Here is a 19,364-nt window from a genome sequence, read left to right on the forward strand (position 1 = left end):
AAAGAGAAATTAGCTTTATCCCTTTTAAGACTATTTCAGAATTATTTCAAATGATGATAAAATATATTTGGTACATATCTATTACTTCAGCACTTCTGATATGCATTAGTAGGTTATTAAGGCAAATACAAATTATTTCAAGATCAATGGCCTATCAGATATAATAATATTTTCTAATATTAATAATAATGTCTTATTTATGCACTTACAGTGTGTAAGGTTTTTAATGTTTTTTTTCTTATTTAACTTATATAGTGACCTTGTGAAACAGACCGATATTATTATTCTAATTGTACAGACATGAAGACTGAACATCAGAAGGAGTTTCACAGAGGGAATTAAGATGGGAAGGAACTTCTTTTTTTTTTTTAAATCTGGAAGTTTTGACTATTAATAGGAGATTAAGGTTAAGGATTCAGACACTGCTTTTAAGGCAAATAGTAAGGAAACAAGAATGAGGATCAGTTATTGGATATTGTAGACAAGTGCTAAGGTAGCTGTAAAGGAGAAAGGAGGTAAAAATGGGAGGTAGGATTGAGACTGGACTTTTGTGTAGGGATGGTGGAGTTTAGATAAGGGAGAGGGGAAAAAAAGAGAGGCAGCAAAGGCACGGGAAGGTTAATGAGGGTAGAGATCTTGCCAACAGGCATGCACATAGTTGGGGATACCCGAGCAGGAGATCTTCTTGGTGTTGAGAATGGTGACAGATAAGGCTGGAGACTCTTCATTTAACATTGATGGTCATGAGACTACACTTTGTCCTTCAGGCATAAGGAAACTGGAGAACTCAAGTATAGGAGTATTGGTGAAACAATTTTGTAGGATGATTAATCTGAATATGAAGGGCTGGGGTAGAAGGAACAGGAGAGGTGAGCGTTAGAAGGGGAGATCTTTGTCCCTTTAGGAAATTACAACAGTAGTCCAAGGAGCACTTGATGGTAGTAGAGTTCGTGGCAAAAATATTAATTGTCTTTATTTCCTTTCTCTAATTGTCATGCACGTAAATGTCACACATTCATGTGCGGTTGTGTGAAAGTCTGACACGGTGATGATATGTAGTCTTATGGAAGTCTCACACAGATTTTTTGTAAGTGCCTGGAAAGAATTAAGTTTATTTATCTCCTTGTGACATCATTTAACACTCTCCATTGATGGGAGAAATGAAACGCTCCCAACACGTTAAACATTTTCAGTATGGAAACGAAGGCAATGGTTCATTCATCATGTGACCTCAGTGGCCAATGTCGTGGCTGTTTTTTCCAGGCATGTGGTGGCTGCATCATCTCCGTTGGGGGTCAGATTCCAAACAACCTGGCAGTCCCTCTGTACAAGAATGGTGTCAAGATCATGGGCACAAGCCCTCTGCAGATCGACAGGGCTGAGGATCGCTCCATCTTCTCAGCTGTCTTGGATGAGCTGAAGGTGGCTCAGGCACCCTGGAAAGCTGTTAACACTTTGGTAAGGAGAGAAACACAAATCTGTTTTTAATGGTCGCTTTTGAAGAGTTGTAACCTGAATGTTAACAACTGCAGATGCTAACAGCAGAGCAGAGAGAAGGCTCTTGTGCCTGGTGACTTTACTTTAAAGTTGGTATATTTCCATGACTGCAGTTGAATGCTCGTTATAAATTGGTGAGAATATTCTCATTAAGATTCGGACAATGAAAAACATTCAAACTAGTTTTGAGCTTGATTGATATTTACAATTAGAAACCAGGAATTTTATGTATTTCAATGTCCAACTTACATTTTAATGGCGTCTTTTGGGAGGAAGGGTGGAAAGAATTGTGTTACCATTTTGTCCTAAAGATGCCTTTCTGCAGTTCTATTGAGTATTTTAAACTATTCATGCACCTTTTTGTTGTTGTTTCCATTCATTAGAATGAAGCTCTGGAATTTGCAAGCTCCGTGGGCTACCCCTGCTTGTTGAGACCTTCCTATGTTTTGAGGTAATATGTTGTTTTCCCAAAGTAATGATTTCAAAATTAGGAGATGCAGAACTATGTGCTGTATGCTAATAGCATTTGGCTTTGTTGTGTAGTAACTTCTAAATCCATCCACAAACCCCAAGTCAACATGACAGATAGAGGATGTAAGCGTGGTCCTTCAACGTACTGCTTTTCTGTCAGAGGGTGGCAATAAGTCTACAGTCCTACATCTTAGAAGCATAGCGGAGGGCATCTCCTTGCCAGACTGAGGGAGGATAGTTTTACATCAGAGAAGAGAACAATTAAAAAAAACCCAAAAGCATAAACCAAAACAAATCAAACTTGGGATTTTTCTCCCCAGTACCTGTTTTCTCGTCAACAGACTTGGCAGCTTATCTCTGACTATTGTCAGCACCTTCTGATGGGGCCTCTAGTTTGAATTTTTGAGTTTTGAGATCACATTTTTTTTTTTTTTTTTGGAGATGAATTGTAATGGTGAGGGACAGGGACAGTGAGGATCTTTTATATTAAACTTTGAAACGAAGTTCTATCATCAAAAGAGAAGTTGTGAATTATCACTTACTCTCTTCAGATGTTACCACATGTAAGGACCGACTTCACTGAACAGGGGATAATAAGAGAAACACAATTTGCTGTGCACAATTTGAAAGTGTAAATGGAATTTGAGATGGGATCCTTTAAAATAATGAAAAATTTGAAATGAGGTGGAAAGCTTTTCTTTTTATTTAAATGACATTTTGTGTAAATCTCAGTCAAATAATACTTTTTTGTGGTATTAATGTAAGTTAATTTAAGCAACACTCAGACATTTAGGGGAGGGTTGCAGAAAGCAGCTTGGAGTATTGTGCTTCCTTTCTCATCTCTGCAATCTGTCTCTTTAGGACAGATTTCTATCCTGTGAATTATCAATGTTATTGCCTTAGCCTTCCTGTCTTGAGTAGATGGAAATTAAAAGCTCTTTGTGCAAAAATTTGCAATAGAGTAGAAAAGGTAAAGAAAATGCTACTTTAAAAAAATATATATTTTATTTATTTATTCATGAGAGGCAGAGACATAGGCAGAGGGAGAAGCAGGTTCCCTGTGGGGAGCTCGATGCTGGACTCAATCCCAGGACCCTGAGATCACTATCTGAGCCAAAGGCAAATGCTCAACCACTGAGCCACCTAGGCACCCCAAGAAAATGCTACTTTTTAAAAAGAACTGGAAAGTAGTGTTTTTCTTCCATATTTTTCCTTCCTCTTTCCTCCATCTTTCTTCTCTTCCTATTACACTTTGAAAATACCAAAATTCAGCATAAATTGACATCAGCATTCTTTCTCACATAATTAGTAAGAAGGGCACAGTTGAATTCCTTTCAGCCAGATACTGTACATTATATTTGCAAATGTTACTAAAAATTTTATTCTTTTGTAACCTGGTTGGTAGTAGAATGACCTTTTTTGGCAATAGACCTGTGGGTTAAGATCAGCCATTGTCAATGACCTCTGAAGAAACAGGGTAAAGTTAGCTAGATCCTAGGGTGCCTGGGTGGCTGAGTTGGTAAAGCATCCGACTCTTGGTTTTGGCTCAGGTCAAGATCTCAGGCTTATGAGACAGAGCCCTGTGTCAGGCTCCAGACTCGGCATGGAGTCTGCTTGAGTCTCTCCCTCTGCCCGTCCCTGCATGCTCTCTCCCTCTTTCTCTCTCTCTCAAATAAATAGATAAATCTTTAACAATACCAAAAACAAAAAGGAATAGCTAGATCCTGGGATGAATCTTGTAAAGGTTTAAGAATTACGTGGAACCAGCAGAGTGAAAACATCAAATCAGAAAGGATACTTAGGGATACCGCTATTTCTACAGCTACATGGTTCTCTTTGGACATTATCACAGCTCTCCCCCCCAACTTGGGTGACTCTTTACTTTGGTTGATTATTCTGGTGATTAAATGGAGTAATGACTCAATTTGGGAAAAAGCATCTTCTTAGTCCAGACTGAAACTAGAGATTGCCTGGAACTGTTCTGAGAAGCAATCAAGTCTAGCATTCTTTGTTCCCAAAGTCGTGAAAGAAACTTACCTGTCCTTCTCTCCTTTCCAGTGGGTCAGCCATGAACGTGGTATTCTCTGAGGATGAAATGAAAAAATTCCTAGAGGAGGCCACTAGAGTGTCTCAGGTAGTGTCTGATTTCTTCTTGGTGACTTTTACTTTTGTTAATTTATACTTTATTTCATATGTCTTTCTTTTCACACCATGTTAAGATGGTTTTCCCTTTTTTTTCACCACCCAGTAGTCTCCTATATGTGGGGATAAGAAAAGTCAAATGCATTTAATTGTGTTTAGATCCTTAGGGTTAGTGGAAGAAGAAGACCAGTGCATACTGATCACAACATTTATCTGGTTTTAGACTCCAGGAGTGAGTGAGACTGGATAAGCATCTTTGTCTGTTCATAACTTAGATGCTGATCAAGTTATCCCTGGGTTCCCAGCCTCAAGGACTACCTAACCAAGCTAATCATGTATCAGTGAGAGCTTTCCTGGTTTTCAATTCTCACACTTGGAGAAACTTTGCCTTAGTCAGCCCTGCAATTTTAATAGTAAACTCCTTTGCTCACCTATTGATTTTTTTTTTCATTTTGGACATTCCATTTATCAATTAATAAAAATGTTTATAATTTTTTGGTGATTCAACTGCCTTCCTCCCTTGCCCTCAGTTTTTACTTTCTCCCTTATAGCCTCAGTGTGATCCATTTAAGATTTACCCAGTGGGGCTATTGATCTGTAGACCTTGTACTGTAAAGGATGAAAGTAATGTTTTCCTTTTAAAAGCTTTCAAAAGCGTGTTGGGTTTTTTTTTAAGAGAGAGAGAGAGAGAGAGAGAGAGAGAGCAATTCATAGAGAGGAGTTTGATGTTAGGCAAGTGGAATTGGAGGGAGCTGAAGAGTGAAGTCAGAAGCAGTTCAAAGAAAGAGCATGGACTGTTCCTGCTCATGAATCCAGACATCCCTTCTGTATGGTGGTTACTCCCAAGGACATCAGGTCAGTGAAGAGAGTAGATAAAGATAGAGGGTGAGAAAGACAAAGAATGCAAAAAAAGAAAACCAAGTAGATTTTGAATTCACTTCTGTATGAAAGTCAGATAGCTGAGGAGGGAATCTCTCCAGTGGGCCTGTTTTCATTAATGTGCACTGGAGCAAGACACTGTCTTCTTCCTTTTGAGAAGCCAGTAGTTAGACCCAGCTGGGCTCATGTAAATGAGGAGGCAGGTCTCCTCTCTTTTCTGCCTAGGACACTGCATCTCACAGGGCCTCTACTCATAGAATAGTTTTAAAACTATTTTTTCTGCTAGCATATAGAAAGAATCCCTACTGGACCAAAGGTTTATAATGGGGATGTCCTGACTGAGTGCATTCTGATTCAATTCTCCCCTTCAAACTATAGCAAAATCTGGTATACCCCATTCGGTGAATCTAGAATAAAATCAACTCCCATCAATCATTCATCTATTTATGTATTCACTCATGTTTAGCACCTGCTATATAATGGCATTGTTCTCAGTATCAGGGGCCACACTCATACAAAGAGAGATACAGTCTGCTGTCACAGAGGACTCTCTTTACTAGGGACATCAGGCTTCAAATAATTACAATAAAATATAATGAGCATTGCAATAAGAAAGCACAGAATGCTGAGGGTGAGTGTACATGCATTGGAATGCACCCCTAAAGAAGGGCTTTTTAAAATTAATTTAAAATGGTTGATTTAGAATTAACTGGTTGAAAGGTTTACATTGTGGGTGTGAGTAGGAAGAAAGGACAGCACAGGTAAAGGTTCAAAGCTGACAGATAGCATGGAGTTTCTAGAAACTGATAAAGTATTTAGTATGTGGCTAGCACACTGCGCATGGGGGAGGAGTAGATAGAGTAGGCAGGGAACAGATAAAGAGAACTATGTCCATTATAATGAGTTTGGGGCCAGACTGCATTCATGGAAAAAGGTTAGGGGCTCTTGCCAGAGCTCAGGGTAGAGATGACAGCACCTTGGAGCAGAGTAAAGATGGTAAAGATAAAAGCTAAGTACACATATTCTAGAAGTATTGAGAATGTTCATAGAAGGCAATTAGGGAGTGCATGGAGGTAGAAGGTAAAAGAGTATCTGAAAAGGATGACTCCTGTGCTGCTGCCTTGGACAGCTGGATGGATGGTGGTACCACTTATTAAAATCGGGAATACTGGAGAAGGAGAAATTTTAGGGAAGGAAATCATATACTTTATTTTTGACCTTTGCTTTAAGGTGCCTGTGAGGAATCCAAGTGGAGATGCTTCAAAGGCAGTGGGTTATACAAGGTCATGGCTAGCTCTAGAGATGTACATATAATTTTGGAATTAAGTAGTGTATTGGTTTAGTCAAAGATTTGAGAATGGAAGTGATCATCAAGAAGAGAGCATAGAGGAAGAGGAATGACTAAGAGAGACAAGAGGGATACACATGTAAGGGCTAAATAGAGAAAATAGAACCATAAAGGAGCCTAACAAAGAAGGAAAAGGTAGTTTATAGATATCAAAGGAAGAAAGTGTTTTCAGAAGGTCAACAATTTATGATGCTGCAGAAAGATTGAAATTTATTAAGAAATCTTCTTTCTCATTATAGCCAGGACTATTTTAGAGATTTGTTCAAATGCCCAACATGGTAGATGCTGTGTCATTGCCCCACTCAGATCCCTTTACCTGTGGAAGCACCTGTCCCTAACTGTAGTGATGGCTGACGACACTTACCAGCTTGTGCCTCTTCTCTGAGTAACTATTCTCAGTCATATGGAAGCTTTGTCAACAAGGAGGCAAGATCTCTCACCACCCTTAAAATGCTAGATAGCAATTGACCTTTGCCTCCAAGTGGGACTTCCTCTGTGTTGCAATTCACCCTCCAGAGCCTCCTGTAGGGTAAGGCCAAGTCCAATTTCCACTGAGACCATGGATGTACTAGCTTTTTCCTGCTGCCCCATCCTGTTTTTCTGACTCTCTTTATAAATCACTTGAACAAGGATCTCTGTCTCAGAGTTGGCTAGAGAAGCTAAGACAGCTGGTAAACTTTATCTTTTTTTTTTGAAGTTATGCTATTATCATCAGAATATAGGGGAAAAATCCCATAGAGGTCTCAGTACAGCTCCAGTAAGCCTGCTGCAGTAAGCATCAAATATTTAAAGATGGAACAGAGATGGAATCTTTTTTTTTCTTGACTAATAAACAGTTGCATGTCCAATGGGCTTTTGAAGAAAAGAAAGTATGGAAATTTGTCACATTTAATAGAAGAGAGAAGCTTATTTATGGCAGAAGATATTGGTTCTTTTGAATTTTCCACAAAATTCCTTTCTACTTCAAGGATTCTATTAAAGGAGATAAGATATATTAAATTGAACACATATGCATGAGATGAACTCCATGATAGTGGCCAAGAGGGACTTGTTCAGAAAAGGAGATGTTTGGAGAAGGCTTAGGGGAGGAGGTAGCATTTAAGCCAGGCCTTGAAGCATGAGTTGACATTTGAAAGAAGGAGCTAAGGAGAGACGGTGGAGTGCATTTGGGGAAGAGAGGCACGCAAACACCATGCTTTAGAAGTGGATTAAGGCATGTCAGCTCCAAATAATGGATTCCATCTTTGACCTAACCAAACTGGAACAAAATGAGATTCTCCCCCTAAATTCTTTCACAATCTCCTGGAGAGAACTGATTTAGGAAATTGCAGTGCTTGGAAAGATGAATGTAAGAAGAGAAAAAGAACTTGAACCAAGAAAAATATACAATTGTAAACAAATAAAATAGAGATGGTCATGACTCTGGGAACAGATAAAGGGACCCCCCCCATTCGGCCCTCTCCGTAGCCCCCTCTTTCCTCTCACTCACTGAAATGTCTATATTTGAAATTTCAGCACTGATGTTCAATTGGCGGAGTACTCACAATTGAAGAAAGACCTTCTGCCTCATGGAAAGTAGAGAATGACCTTGTTTTTACCAAATGAAAGAAAAAAATGGCTAATGAGTCTGTGTAGTGTGTTTAGCATTAAGATCTTTACAAGTATTACCCTGGGATTTACTTAAATATACAATTTTTACTTGACACTGTACACACAATGTCTGCCCTTGTGTTTTCCTTGATGACAGGAACACCCAGTGGTGCTGACAAAATTTATCGAAGGGGCCCGGGAAGTAGAAATGGATGCTGTTGGCAAAGATGGAAGAGTAAGTGCTTTATCACCATATCCCAGATCCCTGCCATCCCATCAAGTTTCTTTTTTGTCATTGTTCTTTGAAACAACACAGATTAAAGGTCATGATTTCTATAAAACGGGTCTCTAAAAATAGTGGATGAGTTGCTCAGTGCAAAGAAATTTTCAAATTCACTGACAATTTAGTTGATGTGTCATGGGCATCATATATCCTGTGTTTCATACTGTTAGAATTTCTCTTTGATGATATTCAAAATTAATTATCGTCCTGTACTCATCATTCTTTTTGAATAGAGTTTTCTCTCTCATTTTCTTTTGTCTGTGGGTTTCCTTTTATGTTTCAATGGGTATTATAAAAACATCCAATACTTTTCTTTCTGAAGTTCCTAATTGAATCCCTAGTTTTTCTCCTCTCTTGATTTCCCAGCCTCCACCTTTTTATTGCATTAATAAAGACAAAACTAAACAGAGTAGGGTGGATAAGGATAATAACATAAAATTAGCTCACCACATCACATCTTGTATTGCTAGTACAACAAATGCTTCCAACTTCAGGGAAAAATGAAAATGTGAAGAGTACTTTCCTTTAGTTTGCTAGTTGTACTAATAAGGCATTTATGATTTATCTTGAAATATAAGAAGTTATGTTTTAGAGAGTCCATGTCATTTTATTTGCTTTAATGAAAAATTTTAAAAATCGTCCTTCATTTTCTACTTGGTAGATACTTTAAAACACTACTGAAAATGTTTAATCTTTTTAGCTTTTTGGCTTCCAGATTAATAGTTCAAAGTAGTCTTTATATCTGTACACACACACACACACACACACACACACACAGCAGTGATGACTTTTTACTAGAGTCATATCATCCTGAGTTTAAGTACCCTTAGAAATCACTTATTTCAACCCCACATCCTGAAGGATGAGAATTTTCATGCCCAGAAAGTTGTCACCTGTTTTCTGTTTAGCAACTTTGGTTACAGACAGCACAGAAAGTTGTCAGGTTGAAAGATGTCATATATATATGGATATCTCATTTATTCCTTCTTTTGAAATAAAGTCTGTTTCCCTAGAATTTTTTCATTCCTCACCTTCTGGCCTCCAGAATTGTAGAGCATATGTTTAATCTTTCTTCCTTTTCAACATTTTAAGTATTTGAGACTGAGGTATAAAATGAGAGGGATGTGATCATACCGATGTCAAAGTGGAGAATGTAAGACTGGCCTAGAGACATTTGTGGGTTTTTTTATATAATGCCTGTCCGTTGGCCTGATTTGGCTCCAGCTTGCTAGGATATGCTCTTAATCTAAGCTTCTCTCAGAAATCAACATTGCTTATCATGCTGGACTCCTTCTTTTGGAAATGTTCCAGGTTATTCACATAATTTTTAAATAGTCACACTCAGAAATGGACATAGTACTTCAACTATATTATGATTTTTTTTCAGAGCTCAGTGGGAGTATTGCCTCCCCATTCCTAGACAAATTTGAAAATTTACTATGCACTAAATATTGGGTCAGACATTGGGTATGTGTTCTCTTGTATCCTTACAAACAAAGATACCATTGTTAGTACTGCCTTACCAGAAACCACGGCTGGATAGATAAAATACCTTGCCCAGGTCACAGAGCTCATAAGTGACAGCAGGAGACTCAAATGTCACTCTGCTTTAAGCCATTTATAAATCTGATAAACAAATCATCTCTGTAATTTGTTTAAGTCTTTTACGGTTACCCAATTATTCTCCCCCACTGTGAGCTTTTTATTTCCCAACGACACACATACTGTTAACATTCAGGTTATGATGATTGAGACCATAAACTTTGGAATGTGACAGGTAAGGGTTTCAAATCCGACTTGGCCATACAGTAGTCACATGCACTTGGGTTATTTCTTCTTATCTTGCCTTCGTTTCCTTACCTGTAAGAGAAGAGAAAGATATGTTATTCTTGCTTCCTTCCTTTCTTTTTTTTTTTCTTGCTTCCTTTCTTTCTCAAATTTCAATTAAAAAATTTCTTGCTCTGGATCTTAAGTCTTCTCTCTGGTCCACCTAAGTTATCCATACCCCTTGCTAGGCATTATCCCCTCCAAACTTTTCTTTTCCAGTGTCTAAAACCTAACCTGGAAGGAAAAGATAAAGATTGCTCTGGTGTCTCCCAAATGCTTTAGTTTCCTATTCATTCCTAAAAGTCAACATAGTTCAGTTGTTCTCTTTTCCTATGATTTGTCTCCATTCTAATCAATGGAGGAGGGTGGTCAGTGCAGCCACTGTCCGCTGCCCCAGAGGCAGTCTGTCACTGCACAGGTAGATGGTGAAGTCTACACGCCTGCACAGCTCTTTGTACTCCCCTCATCAAGGACTGCACAAAGTAACTTGACAGCGTTCCAGGCATCGGTTAGAATTGGGGCAGGGAAAGAGACAGGACAGGGAAGCAGTAGCTTCATTGAAGTAGGTGCCTGACAACTATTTCTAAAATCTTCTTTTGGCCAGGTTATCTCCCATGCCATTTCTGAACATGTGGAAGATGCAGGGGTTCACTCAGGAGATGCTACTCTGATGCTGCCCACACAAACCATCAGCCAAGGAGCCATTGAAAAGGTCATCATTTATCAATAAAAGTGAAAGGGGAAAAAGCAAAAAATATATGTATTTTTTAACTAGGTACCGATGTAGGTCATAGCTCAGGTGATATGTAAGTATGAAGCGAACTTTCTTGCTCTGCGTCTGCTGGGTATTTTAGAGATAACGATTTCCTTCCTGCCCTTTTGAGCCCACTTGGCTGTATGCGAGCATGGTGGTTCTTGAACCTCAGTATGGAACCTCAGGTTGCCATAACAACCTAGGGAACTTGCTAATATACAGATTGCTGGACTCTATCCCCAGCTTCTGATTTAGTAATTCTAAGCAGCGCCCTCAAATTTGTATTTTTAACAAGTCCCCCAGTGATTCTGTTGTTATTGGTGTTGGTCTGGGGACCCCCCCCCCCCTTTGAAGAACACTGCTGCAGATGATTCTAATGTTTGGGAGCCACTCAAGTGAGCTGCATTTAAAGCTATGCTTCTCAATTAGAAGCAGGTGTGCAGCAGTCACATAGGAACCTTCTGGAACCTATAGTTTTCACTCTCACCCTTACCCTCATCTCAAACCAGCACATCCTAATGTGTTGCTTTCAACCTCTTCTTTGGAGCCATTGCTTTAAAGATCTTCCCGAGAATGATGCCTCAGTACTCAATATGCGCTGCTAGGTGGCCTCAGAGACCATCATCTTAAATAATTCATGTTAATGTTCCTTTACTCTTTAGGTATGTTAGGTCAGGCTTGGCTTTTTTGGTGAGCCTTACCAATATCCTGCCATCAGAATCTAGGTAGGACTGTCTGGCTAACTGGACATTGGGCTGGATTCTGAAGATCATTACACCAGCTGCCTAAGTGAACAACATCCCTGGATTTCAAGCGTGTTTTAGTTTATCATATCAGTACAAATAATGTCAAGAACTCAGATTTTTCCAAACCTTGCAGAGTTTGATGTGCCATGGACTCTACCGCCTTTTACCACCGGTTAAGTTGCTGAATCACTCTTATAAAATAAGAATGAGGAGCTCTGGTTTCTTGCTGTCCGTGGCCCCTCATTGCATGGATACCTTCTGGCTCTGGTTGGATATAAGGATTTGTATATGTGACATGCAGAGCCTCCCTGCAAGGAAATATAATTTCTTTCTGACAATAATATCTACCCATGTAGAGTCCAGGGCAGCAGAAAAACACATCAAAGAAATCTTTCTGGTCTCTTTGCAGTGCCAGGTAATATCAGGGCCTGCTCTTCTCAGCAGGTAGGTCATGAGACTGACAGGAAGTTTGGACTGGAGTTTCTGATGCTGAAGCAACTAGACTGAAAGAATTCCATTTAGTCCTCAAAGTAAAACCAGTATATACAGAGGCAGATAGATAGGGACGTTTGGCAGAAAAGCAATTGTGTAAAATTATTTGTTCTTTTCCTTGCTAGTCTATTTTGAATACTTAGTACATATTATTATTTTGTTGGTAGATGCCTACTAGTGGCTTCTATTATTATTATTATTATTATTATTGCCATTATGACTGCTATTATTATGGAGGTATAGTTCTCTGTAAAGAGAAATTAAATAAATCTGAGTAATAGGTGTTTTCTTTGTGTTTTCTAACCAAGGTATGCTCTTTAGCACTATATCATTGTCCTTTTGATCTAGGTGAAAGATGCTACCCGAAAGATTGCAAAGGCTTTTGCCATCTCCGGCCCATTCAACGTCCAGTTTCTTGTCAAAGGAAACGATGTCTTGGTAAGAAATGTCAAGGTGCTTGAGAGGACAGCACTGCTGTGTTCGGTTATGTTGATTTGTGTCTTTCTGGTGATCTTGTCTGTGAGCACAGACAGAGCAGCTGAAACTCCTACAGCTGTTCATGTCTGAGGGTAGGTTGTTGTACAGCATAGAAAGCCTGCCTTGTTTGAAGGCAGAGGCCCTTGGTGACACTAATATATCAGTCATAGTTCTGCAAAGCTCTCTGATCCACTGGAAAGACGATCACTGTCTGCCATCTGGTATAGTACAGATGGACACAGTGACTATCATAAAGTAATCTGAATATGTTGAATAATCATAAATTGTATACACTGAAGTTTTAGATACTATTCATATACAAAAAATTGTTAAATCAAGTAGTCTTAATTAATTGAGTCTATTTAATGTAACCAATCAGTAATTAGTATTGGTTCAGCATCTACTATGTGAAATCATATGGTGGCAATAAAGATGTATACACAACAATCTTTGCTCTCAAAGAGATTCAATTTGGTGAGGACTGGGAAGATGACTTTGTAGACACCTATAACATACGTTAGAGTATAATAGCTGCTGGACGGAATGTACAAATACATCGTATTGGAGTCATAGAACAGAGAGAGCATATCTGCTAGCCTGTGTGTCTGTGTGTGTGTGTGTGTGTGTGTACACACATACACGCACACGTGTGTGCCTGAACATGTACTTGAGTACCATATACCTGGTTTGGGGTGGATTTCAAGGGAGATTTTGAATTTTAAGCTGGGTCTTAGGAATGACTGGAATTTTGACAAGGAAAGGAAGGGAGAGAGGACATTGTATTTACATAGAACATCTAAGAGAAAATTTGGCACATTTTAGGAGTTAATGACCAGTTCAGTTTAGCAAGATCATTTTTCTAGGGAAATAGTGGAAGATAAACTTGGAAAGTAAAACTGGGATCAGGGAAACGGTATAAGATAACATAGACATATTGAGGCAAGAGAATAGAAAGCCTTCAAGGACTAGACTTTAATCTGATGGCCGGTGGAAACCCACTGAAGGTTTTTCAGTAGGGATGTGGCATTATCTGAGTTCTGCATTAAGATCTATCAGCAGTGTTTGGGGATGAAATTGTGGGAAATGGATGGAAAAAAGTCAGAATTCAATAATACTGACTAATAAGAAACTGGTTAGCAAATGTGTAAGCAGTGGGAGGGGAAGCAAGACGACAGCAAGAGAGCCAGTCCTGGGGAAAAACAGCTAGACCCCCAGGAAAGGGAGGATATTAATATGTTGTCATTTGGCTCTCACCATCTCTTGTCTTTTTTTTTTTTTTTTTGGATTTTGTTATCTCTCCAGGTGATTGAGTGTAACCTGAGAGCTTCTCGATCCTTCCCCTTTGTTTCCAAGACACTGGGGGTAGACTTCATTGATGTGGCCACCAAGGTGATGATTGGAGAGAGCATTGATGAGAAACCTCTTCCCACATTGGACCATCCCATAATTCCTGCTGACTATGTTGCAATTAAGGTAACATTAAAAAAAAATCTATTAGCCATTTTTTTTTAAGTTTCAAGGAAATTAAAGGAATAATTTTTCATCAAAAATAATTTTGAGGGGTACCTGGCTGGCTCAGTCAGTGGTAGAGAATGTGACTCTTGATCTGGGGGTCATGAGTTCAAGCCCCATGTTTGGTGTAGAGCTTACTTAGAAAAACTTTTTAAAAAAGTAAAAAAAAGGCCGCCCCGGTGATTTAGCAGTTTAGCGCGACCTTCAGCCCAGGGCATGATCCTGGAGGCCTGAGATTGCACATCAGGCTCCCTGCATGGATCCTGCTTCTCCCTCTGCCTGTGTCTCTGCCCCCCTCTCTTTCTCTCTCTGTGTCTCGCATGAATAACTAAATTTAAAAACATTTTTTTTTAAAGTTACTTTATAAAACTTTTAACTAAAGTGCTGGACTACAGATTTTTGATGTTTCCTTTGAATAGTGCACACAGATAACAGGTTAACTTTATATGAATTTTCATCTCTTTCAAAAATAGCAAAAAATCATTTAGAATTACATAACTTCAAAACCAACTGGCTGAGTAAATTATAAACGATGTTAATGCAGCTGACCCATGGTGGTGTCAGTTTAGTTGGTAAACAGAAATTCTGGACATACTTTGTTAGGATAAGGCTTGAATTGCGCCCCTTTTGAATTATGTCAAGACATCAGGAATGCCTGGATCTTGTAAAAGTGTTACCCTGTGGTGTCAGTTAAATTCTAACCTACCTTGGCCACCTTGCCTCATTCTTATTTTATTCAGCAGCACAATTTTTCCACTTGCAAAGTTGAAATAGCAGTTACCATTCATGGTGGTGCCATGAAGGTAATGAAACTGATGGCATCTTTATGAGGGTTGACCAAAAAGGTTTAAGATTTGCTCACTAATTTCCAATATGTATGTATATTTCTCATAATACCTTAATAATAAAACCATTGTGCTCCTCCAGCTGCCTCAGTATGTCCATGCACAGAGTATGTATATTTATGACCTTTAACTACTTCACGGGGCTAGCATGAGGATTAGTGAGATACCATATAAATATGTTTGAATATTTTAGAAAAAACATACAACGGAATCAATTTATATTGTGTGATGTATTTATGCAACATTTACATATTTTGGATGCCTTCAAACGATTTCCATTCCTATAGGTACTAGTGATCTCAAACATAACTGTGTTATAGCTGAGACTCTTGACTTCTGACTTTTACAGTGGAAGCTTTAATAAGTTGAAGCTACAAATCAAAAAGTATTTATTAATTCTTTTTAACTTAATAATTTAGGATGACTTGGGTTTTGTGGTGCATTGCAATGGAATGTCACTTGTTATATTAGGGAAGGGTGGCAGTTTAATCCTGGAGACTATAATACAGCATAAATTGTTAAAGTTTTCAGTGAGAATTATTCATAGGTAAAAATACATAGGATTTTGTTGTTGTTGTTTGAGACCAAAAGTAGAAGGCTCTGACAAATATTTCCACTGGATATACCCTATATAAATTTCCAATTCATGTTTTTTAATTCATAGACGCAGAAATATACACACATACATATGTATAGGAAACAATATCCAACTAAAAACAATATTGATGGATAGATATTCATTTTTCAACATGCACCGTATCTTCCAGTTTACTTCCTTCCTAGTTACCATTGTATATGATTCTTGACTTTTTAAAAAAGAATTCCTTATTTATACTCATTCTTAACATAGGACTAGTGAGGTGGGTAGATGTCCAGAGATGAGGGTACAGAAAAGATGGAGTGCAGAAATGTATAATAACTTGACTAAGAATGTTCCCTAGCTAGAACTCCCAGGATAACTTAGGAGGGTACCAGAATCAAAGGAAGAATGGTCCACACCAGACAAACGGATAGAGACGCAAGAAATAAGGATTTGGTTCTTAGTGAATTGCACTGATAAAATAAATGAAAAAGAAACACTCCTATCTATGTTCTAGTTCACATGAAAGTTCTGGGCAAAAGTGTTCCCAAGCAGAATGTTTTTCAAAGCATTTTAAGAGGTGTCAACAACAGTTTAATGTCTCAGAAGTCAGCTTACAGACAGACATTTCTGGCATGGTTGCCTGTTGCAAGTTCAAATGATCAGAAAAAGAAGAGGAATGTTTCAAAGGCCTACCAAGAAAAAAATGTGTTTGAACTCAGTGTTTGGGGAGACCAATGCCCAGTAGACTTTGTTTGAAATCACTCCAATAAGAATATGTGTAGGCCAGATTAGAAACACTGGCCTAGACTGGTCACAGGGGCCCTATTTACAGAAATAATTTGTGATTATTTAACCCAAGATTTTGGCTAAGAGCTCAAGAAATTCTTGGAACAGGGTTTTAAAGCTATTTTTCAAGTCAGATGCTTGGACCAAAGAGATTTTTTATGTGTCTACCATAGCCTAAATGAATCCTGTGAGAGATGGTTCACTAAATATATTTATCCTCTCCTATTCCTTTTATACCTTTCTCTCACATATTTTTCCTCCCCATTATTTCTGACAGGCTCCAATGTTTTCCTGGCCCCGGTTGAGGGATGCTGACCCCATTCTGCGATGTGAGATGGCTTCCACTGGAGAGGTAACTAGTTAATGACCGATGAACACTTTCATTAAACCTACTTTGAAATCTATGGTTTTATGATCTGAGTATAATACAGTAAGTAAGTTATTAAGTATTAAGGGGGACAGAAACTTCTGTTATCAGAGTAGGTCTGAAAGGGCTTAAGAATTTTGAACTAAAGAAGAATCTTAGACCTCTGTGGACCAGAGTCTAAATTTTCACTTATATTTAACTTGTGAATATATGTGTTCCTAATTCATTTCCACATTACACATTGAGAACAGCTTCCAAATATCTCTTTAGATGTCTAAGTAAATATCCCCTGGGTCTTTCTGTTTTAAATTTTAAGGTCTTTCTATAACGGCACTTCCCACCCCCAGCCTCCTCATCTGCTTGCTGCTATGAAATTAGATCATTGGATTTTTACTAGCAGTATGTAGAATGACTGTACAGCATTAGAAAGATCATGGACCTAAACATTGTGGAATCGGTAGATAAATGCAAAATCCCCAAACAACTTTCAAAGCAGCTTGAATCTCCTGGGGACTATCTAAAAACCTATAATGGAATTGGCCACTGGATGTCCCTCTTCACTTGTGTTGGGATGCTTGTCAGCTGAAGGTTTCTTTAAGAATGTGAACTGTGTTTCTTGTAGAGAGCTGTCAGATTCTAGAAAGTTCCCTACATGTCAGTGTCAGGGCATTTTATGAATCACCTAGCCCTTGACAGACTTACTAGATACAACCTTCAGATTCTCATCAGTGCACATCAGAGTGGCAACATCAGACTGTGAGGCATCATTGTTTCCTCCTGCTATTAAGGAACACCTGAAAAGGGAAAATATTTAATTACAATAAATACGTGATGGTTTATGTGGTTGCCTGGTTACCAGCAACATCTGTGATGAGAAGTCAAGTGAGACAGGAAGGCAGGCAGTGAGGAATAAATGGCTATCTTGTTTGTATTTGGACTGGAGATTGCCTTATCTTAGCTCCTTTGCTGCTGCTTTTAATTTAATAGGTGAGAAAACCCAGCTTTAAAACGAGGGGCCTGCATTACAGTTCTCCGCTGTTTAAGGAGATACTCTTCAGGTTCATCTGGATCCCATGGTCACTGGGTAGCAGGCGTGTTTACAGCAGATCCAGGATTCAGATCAGGGAGAGATGTTTTTCTTTGTGCTGCTTTCTGTAGTGTGGGAAACTTATTTTCAGTGCCTCTGTCCATTCTGCTTCCAGACATACATTATTGGAGTTGCTGAACTATGAAAATATGAAAGAATTAGAAGCTCAGCTCACCTTTGTTCTTATCTATTTGAGAAATATAGAGATAATTCTTCTTCCATTATTAGAGTCATACTTCCAGGTGTCACTGGGTGTGATGCTACAAGGCCTGATTTCATAACTGAAATCAGAATAATAATTCTAGCTTAGTGAGATCTTAGTCATGCTTCAAAGAGACATTTTCAGTGTTCAAATGGCTTGTTGAGGGATTAAATTAACCTTTACCTCTTGATCTAGGTAAGGGGTATTTTATTCTCTTAGTGGCAAGGTGGGAATGTTAGTCCAAAGCTTACTTGAATATCGGACTGGTTTCTATGTATTTTGTAGAAACCTGACTGTTCTTTATGTATTTTGCTGAAACCTGCGTATTGTTGTGTCTGCTTTTATGATGAAATTGCCTGGTCCTGTCAATAGAATTTGGGTTTCATTAACTGAGGGTGACATGACTTAGGCTAGTTGGCCAGTAATTGGCCAAAGATAGTGTTCGCTGTAGAGGGAAAAGCAACATGGACTGGGGGTTGGCTGAAGGTCACAGTTATGAGAACATCCCTTTTACAATAAGGGAGTCATTTGCTTAAAGAATGAATTTAGCCATCAGTATTATTTACTATAATGGTGGTTCTGTACCTGTGCCAAATGATGATCTGTATGGCCAGATCTATTCCCATCATGCTCAAATATACCACTTGTTCTACCGTTATGGTGGCCATTTTTGACTTGTAGTCATATAGCAGCACAATTACCCGAGATGAAACTTCTGTGTATCCTGACATTATACATTAGTTTGGATTTTTGTTTTGTTTTGTTTTGTTTGCTTGTTTGTTTACATCTGGCGGTGGTATTTAGAACTAGTAGCAGGGTGTTTCGGTTCATTTTATGAAAATTATTTTTTTTTAAAAAAAGGTCCTTTGAGATTTTCCTGGATTTATTGAATTTCTCAGAAGGCTTTCTCATAAGCCGTATGAAATGACTCCTAACCAACTGATCAGCAGTTATGCATTTGTGCTACTGACCCATGAATTCATGCACTGTGGCATTGCATACATAATATATTCCGTTATTTAAACATTAAGTCATATTAACATTTGGTAACTTACCACATTATGGACCAGGCACTATGATTTGTATCCAAATAACTCACAGTAGAATCCAGTTATGTTACTCCATGGAGTGTTGTTGGAGAGAGAAAGAATTGCTTATTCATTCATTATGCTTAATTAAAAACATAAGATACATCTGCCCTGGCAAGCTTTTTAATTCTGGAATTCAGACTGCATGGTCTTTGGGCAAGTCAATAAAATCTAGCAAAGGGGTCTACGAGTAAAGTGTTTTCCATTTGTATTTATTTATTGGTAAGAGCTGTTGACTAGGATTTGCTTTCCTTTTATTTTATTTTTTAATTTATTCTAAACAGGTGGCTTGCTTTGGTGAAGGCATTCATACAGCTTTCCTAAAGGCAATGCTTTCTACAGGGTTTAAGATACCCCAGAAGGGCATCCTGATTGGAATCCAGGTAAG

The 19,364-nt window shown here is 38.5% G+C and overlaps 1 protein-coding gene across 1 annotated transcript in view; it reads left to right on the forward strand.

Annotated features, from left to right (window-relative positions):
* The window catches only part of CPS1 (carbamoyl-phosphate synthase 1), a 120,944-nt gene that overhangs the window by 89,398 nt on the left and 12,182 nt on the right, over positions 1–19,364 (forward strand). Inside the window, exons 26-34 of the mRNA XM_041737624.1 lie at positions 1,264–1,458; positions 1,881–1,948; positions 4,027–4,102; positions 8,085–8,162; positions 10,642–10,749; positions 12,378–12,467; positions 13,809–13,979; positions 16,510–16,584; positions 19,261–19,359. Coding sequence (XP_041593558.1) covers positions 1,264–1,458; positions 1,881–1,948; positions 4,027–4,102; positions 8,085–8,162; positions 10,642–10,749; positions 12,378–12,467; positions 13,809–13,979; positions 16,510–16,584; positions 19,261–19,359 — 960 coding nt within the window. The remainder of the gene's footprint in view (positions 1–1,263; positions 1,459–1,880; positions 1,949–4,026; positions 4,103–8,084; positions 8,163–10,641; positions 10,750–12,377; positions 12,468–13,808; positions 13,980–16,509; positions 16,585–19,260; positions 19,360–19,364) is intronic.

The sequence above is a fragment of the Vulpes lagopus genome, chromosome 22 (assembly GCF_018345385.1).
Source record: "Vulpes lagopus strain Blue_001 chromosome 22, ASM1834538v1, whole genome shotgun sequence".
In the NCBI taxonomy this organism is placed as follows: Eukaryota; Metazoa; Chordata; class Mammalia; order Carnivora; family Canidae; genus Vulpes; species Vulpes lagopus.